Source organism: Cyprinodon tularosa, unplaced genomic scaffold, assembly GCF_016077235.1.
Source record: "Cyprinodon tularosa strain WSP-4 unplaced genomic scaffold, ASM1607723v1 ctg1074, whole genome shotgun sequence".
In the NCBI taxonomy this organism is placed as follows: Eukaryota; Metazoa; Chordata; class Actinopteri; order Cyprinodontiformes; family Cyprinodontidae; genus Cyprinodon; species Cyprinodon tularosa.
The window spans coordinates 298111-304491 of NW_024037865.1; the positions used below are offsets into that span (position 1 = coordinate 298111).

Genomic DNA, 6381 nt, shown 5'->3' on the forward strand with positions numbered 1-6381 from the left:
CTACAGTTCTATCAGAATAACAGCAACTACAGAAACAAACAACCTGCTGAAGTTAAGATGATCAATACCTGGATCGGTGGGTGCCAAAAATTAATTAACAGGCCATTAATTTTCAATAAAGGCAACTACATTCAGGGGCTGCAACAACCACTCAGTTTAGGTGGAAAATGACTAGTGACTCAGGAATGCATTAAACTATGATGAGGCTGAAAGACCTGTTAGCTTAGCTGGCCCCAAGGGTTCTGGTTCTGGTCGGGTCATACTGAAACAAACAAAAGGTTAGCTCATGACGTAGAATTTAGCTTCAGCAACACATGACTCTCATCTGTGATGAGCATTAGCATTCAGTTAAACCTGTAACCATCAGCAGTTGAATCAGAAAGATTATTTCAAATAAAATCACCAACACGACTATCTATTCTACCTAGTTCACCTAAGCACAGGACTTATTAAGCATCAGATGGAAAGGAGGGGGAAATGCCGTTACTGTTTTTGGTACGGTAGCGTGAAGGCCTTCGACTCGGCCCGGTTTCTGCAGTCCATTCTTTGGTCCAGTCCGTTCGTCCAACAGCAACTCAAAGAGATTTGGATCAATCCGATGCAATAATAAGAGGTGATTTGCAAGGGGGTTAATTTTATAACTCACAGTAGCACGGACGTCTCCCTTTTAGCTACGGTGGTAAGCTTGTAGCCTCAGCTTTTAGTAGCACTGCTTTGGCACTGCTCCGTTCCAGGCAGTCACGGTCTGGCAGCTTCTAACAGCTTCTTCGGCGAACAGCGAATAGCTCTTCTCTGTCTCTGCTGCAGCCGGATTCAGGATACACTGCGTTCACTCGGCTTGAATCGCTGGAAGAATAAAAACACTGCGTTCAGCTCCTTCTGAATCGCAGGAAAAAGGCATTCTGACTCGGCCCAACAAGCGCAGACTTCTCCGGAGGGATTTGGTTGCTATGTAGCGTAGCCTTCAGCTGGGAGCGCGTTGCCTAGCCTTTTAGCGGCACAATGCCACTGGCAAAATAGGAAGCTAATATGGGAAGTTAGTGTTTTAAAAACCTATGCCGGAGGGATGTGTCTTCAGAGAAGTAGTTCTAGTTTCATCGACAATGTATCGCAACAAAGCTCTCACACTGCATAAAAAACCCACTGTTTGTGCACTTAGACTTAAAACAAGACAACTTTGTTCTCCTTTTGTATATGTACTGTGTATACAAAACAAAATTTGGTTTTATGCAGCTTTCAGACAGTAAATATGCAGCAGCTTGGTAGTGACATGAACATTTCCATTTCATAAAGTGCAGCTGTGATCTGATGTAAACAGTGTGGGAGAGAAAATATGGTGTAAAAACGCATTGATATGGAAGCAAATGGTGGTATATGGTGCAAAAATGCAGTAGAAAAACATTTTTGAGTTGAGTTATATTTGGAGTCCTGGTTTGTGACTTGATTCACAGTTTTTTTCAACAGTTCATTAGTGTGATGGCAGTGGTGGAAAAGCTGTTACAGAACCTGCTGGCCCTGCAGCGAATGCTACAAAAAAATCAACTGGGCACACACATCGTTCAACCAGATATAATAAACCTATACACATATTTTGTTTTCAAACTCCACTGAAGTTTATTTCACACTTCAGGTTGCAACAAAACAAACTACACCATCTTTCCAGTGGAACACTTTTGTGTAACTGTATTTTTTTCATAGTTCTATACTGTAGATTAGAAGAGGATTCTTTGTTGTCTGTGTTAGTTTAAAAAAATAATATATATTTTTTAATTTGTAACTATATTTAACTTTGCTATCATCAATACATTAAGAAAGCCTCTGTGCAAAATGGAGTGAAAACATTGAACAGCTCCCTGAGTTTTTTCTTTGTACTTGAGGCCCCGTCCACACGAAGTCAAACCCTGGCCTAAACGCACACATTTTTCACCAAACCAGCCTCTTATCCATACGAAGCTGGGGTTTCGGGGGTCTGTAAACGATCTTTTTTTTATTCAGCCTTCAGAGTGGGAAGATTTTGAAACGCCGTTTTCGCGTTTCCATCTTTAAGCTCTAACCGCATTTTTTTTTTTACTCGCATGCGTCATAGCGTCGCCTCTAAACACGCATTCGCGACACAGTATCACAACAACAATGGTGCCGTACTGTGTTGAATGGTTGCTGCTCATGCTACTCACCCTGCTGTCGGGCTTACAACAGAATCTTCTTCTTCTGGAATATCTCCAGGAAGAACAGAGCAATATCGACCACATAGTTCAGCACCTGAATTTAACTGAACCACGAAAATGGACCCGCAGGTCAACCATGTATAAATATTAGTGCGCATGCCCAACATTTCGTCGCCTATTTTTGCTTTGGCACCACAGCGCCACTTATAGGCCTGGCATACATTTTGCAGCGTTTTCATGGATTCGTGTGGACGATCACATTTATTTTACGTCTCCGTCTTTACGACAAACGTTCTGGAAAATATTAGCGTTTCGTGTTCGTTTTGACTTCGTGTGGACGGGGCCTTAATCCTCCCATCTTTTCAGTGGCTGTAGTGAGCCTGCTTGTTGCTGCAGATCTTCTCAAATCTGGGTTGCAGTGTCACAACTGTCCATTATGCTCAGTCAAGCAAGCACTGTTTTTTTTTTTTCTTCATTCATCCATACCGCTTCCCGCGCCCCCCCTGCAATGGCATTGCGCCCCCCCTAGGGGGCACGCCCCATACTTTGGGAACCACTGCCCAAAGGACTAAATCATGATAATCTAATAAAAACAAAAATAACTCCAATTGGGGGAAAAGTTAAAAAGATTAAATGTGGTTCATTTAATATAAGATCTCTTTCTTCAAAAATTATAAATACTTGATTTGTGATAATCACATTGATTTATGTTGCCTTACAGAAAAATTTATTTCCAGGGTGTTTTTATCTAGATAGATCAACACAATGATGATTAAAGTGAAGTGTCCTTTATTTAACCACCTATACAAATTCTTTCTGCTGTCTTTGTCTTTTCAGACCCCCTTCAGGATTATGTTGGAAAAGATGAGGATTTCTCTGACCAGCAGCTCTGTAGACAGGAGAGGAATTCCAGTTTGGACCAAGAGGAACCAGAACCTCTGCAGATAAAAGAAGAGCAGCAAGAACCAGAACATTCCTGGACAAAAGAGGAAACCATGGAGCTCCCCATAAGTGAGCAGGAAGAGCAGCTTGTTCTGAAGCAAGAGACAGAAGATACATGCAAGGAAAATTTACCATGTTTGACATGTGGAGAAAACTTTCCAAAAAAAGAGCATTTAATGATTCACATGAGGTCTCACACAGGTCAAAAGATTTATGAATGTTTCTCCTGTGAAAAAATTTTCACAACAAAATCTATTCTTGATAGACACATTAGAACTCACACTGGTGAGAAGCCTTTTTCCTGCACGATTTGTGTTAAAAGTTTTTCTCTAAAAGGTCATTTGACTGGACACATGAGAATTCACACAGGTGAGAAGCCCTTTGAATGTCCGTCCTGTGGAAGGAGCTTCACTCAGAAATCTAATCTTGATGCACACCTCAAAATACACACTGGTGAGAAGCCTTTTGAATGTCTGTTCTGTGGAAAAAGCTTCACTAAGAAATCTAATCTGGATACACACACCAGAATTCACAAAGGTGAGAAGCCTTTTACTTGTACCGTTTGTAACAAGAATTTTACTGTAAAAAGTAGTTTGACAACTCACATGAGAATTCACACCGGCGAGAACCCTTTTGAATGTCTGTTTTGTGGAAAAGGCTTCACCCAGAAATCTAATCTAGATACACACATCAGAATTCACACAGGTGAGAAACCTTTTGAATGTCTGTCCTGTGGAAAAATATTCACTAACAAATCTACTCTTGATACACACAATAGAATTCACAAAGGTGAGAAGCCTTTTTCTTGTACCATTTGTAACAAAAATTTTACTGTCAAAAGTTGTTTGACAACTCACATGAGAATTCACATAGATGAGAAGCCTTTTAAATGCCTGTCCTGTGGAAAAAGCTTCACTCAGAAATCTGATCTTGATAAACACATCAGAATCCACACAGGTGAGAAACCTTTTACTTGTACTATTTGTAACAAGAATTTTACGGTAAAATATAGCTTAACTACTCACATGAAAATTCATACTGGTGAAAACCCTTTTGAATGTCTGTCCTGTGGAAAAAGCTTCAATCAGAAATCTGATCTTGATAAACACATCAGAACTCACACAGGTGAGAAGCCTTTTTCCTGCACGATTTGTGTTAAAAGTTTTACTCAAAAACATCATTTGACTGGACACATGAGAATTCACACAGATGAGAAGCTGTTTTAGGTTTTAGATGAGAAGGTAATATGAATATTCAGATGACATTTATTCATGCATGACGTGGAATGATTTATATATAAGAAGAACATTTGTTTCACTGAAGTGGCAGCAGTTAGACGCCACAGAAATGAACAGTAGAAGCGTTTTCCATGTTTGACTGGTGATAAAATATCCATTTAGAAACCCCTTTGCTTCATTGCATGAGAAACCTTTTACATACAAACTAAATGGCCTGTACTTATATAGCGCTTTTTTTTTTCCAAGTCAGGAGACTTGACCAAAGCACTTTACACTACATTAAGTCATTCACACATTCATGCACACACTCAAGGTGGTAAGCTGCCACAGCTGCCCTGGGGCTCACTGACAGAAGCGGGGCTGCCGTACACTGGCGCCACCGGGCCCTCTGACCACCATCAGTAGACAATGCAGGTGAAGTGTCTTGCCTAGGGACACAATGACACTGAAAGTCGGAGCCGGGGCTTGAACTGTGAATCCTCCTACACCCGACGCCACTATTGCCCTTTTGTTTCTAAGAGCATTAAAAAGCATAAATTAGTGTTACTCATTCCTGTATAAACCCTGCCTAACAAAACAAAGTTTATATTCACAACTTCTTGCTTTTTCTGTAATAAAGCAAGTTTGCTGGCCATACAACAAGTAATTGAGAACTTATAGAAGTTTAATTTGAGAAAGAATCCAGACCAACCCCTACTGTGACAGTTTGGCACATTTTTTTCTAAATGAATTTATAATAAAAAAAACAAAAACCTAAAGTTTTATTTTTGGGACTAAGAAACCTTTAGCTGAATGATAAGCTATATATATATATCTATATATATATCTATATATCTATATCTATATATATATATATATATATATATATATTTATATATATATATATATATATATATATATATATATATATATATATATATATATATATATATATATATACTGTAGATATATATATATATATATATATATAGATATATATAGATATAGATATATAAGTGCTGTCAATCAATTAAATTTTTTTAATCGCGATTAATCGCATCAATGCCTGAGTTAGCTCGCGATTAATCGCATTTTAATCGCAAATTTTTTTTATGATTGAAAATCATTTAAATACTCTCGATGACATACAAAAAATACATACAGGCTAGGTTTGTGCCAATGTTCTTTTTTTTAATGAAAACAGGTCACAGACACTGATTTATGCCATAGAAACATATGGCAAGAAGATGGGGAGGCATGTAGCAAAAAATAACAAATATGTAGCCAAAAAAAGGCCCTGAAAACAGGCTGATGTAAAAGACAGTCTTTACAGTCAATACAGTCTTTTGAACAAAGACAAGCATTTTACCCTACTGCTATAAAATGTAGTACAGTTAACATTAGATGTTAATTAACCAAGGTAATAATGAACAATTTTCAATCAATACATCAAAATCAATAGACCGACATCACTAGATGGAGGTAGTCTATGCTCTAGAAAGTTACTTTTCAGCCTCTTAACAAAAATGAGAACACACACACACCCACCCACCCACACACAGACACACCCACCCACACACACACACACACACACACACACCCACATGATACCGACCTGTGGCGTACACAGACAGCAAGAGTGCCGTAGCAGATTCCATTTCACCTCAGTAATCTGTTTTCTCAGCATATTTCAGGTTGCTACTAGTTACCAGACACTCAACTTGTTTGTTGGTGGTGGGGCTTAAAGAAAAGGCACTAGCGTCACCCAGTGTATGAGCGTCTTTTTTCCTTGAGGAGCTCCGCTCTCGAAGCCTATGAGAAATGCATAGACTGGGGGAAAATAGCCCCGCCTTCCCGCAGGCTGCAGCGGGATGTACTTGGAAAATTGTACCATAAAACCACATAGCGTTAATCTCATGTTAAAAAAATTATCGCCGTTAAAATGGCCTTGCGTTAACATGATAATTTTGACAGCACTAATATATATATACAGGTATAGATATATATATATAGATATAGATTTTTTTTTCTTTTTTTTCTCTTTTTTTTAAGAGATC

General features: G+C 38.7%; 1 protein-coding gene across 1 annotated transcript; it reads left to right on the top strand.

Annotated features, from left to right (window-relative positions):
- Positions 1-3077: 3077 nt before the first annotated feature.
- Positions 3078-4681, top strand: LOC119786708 (gastrula zinc finger protein XlCGF8.2DB-like). Its single transcript, XM_038290197.1, has one exon. It carries the CDS (start codon positions 3161-3163, stop codon positions 4331-4333), a length of 1173 nt encoding a protein of 390 aa, XP_038146125.1. The 5' UTR covers positions 3078-3160; the 3' UTR covers positions 4334-4681.
- Positions 4682-6381: the final 1700 nt, after the last annotated feature.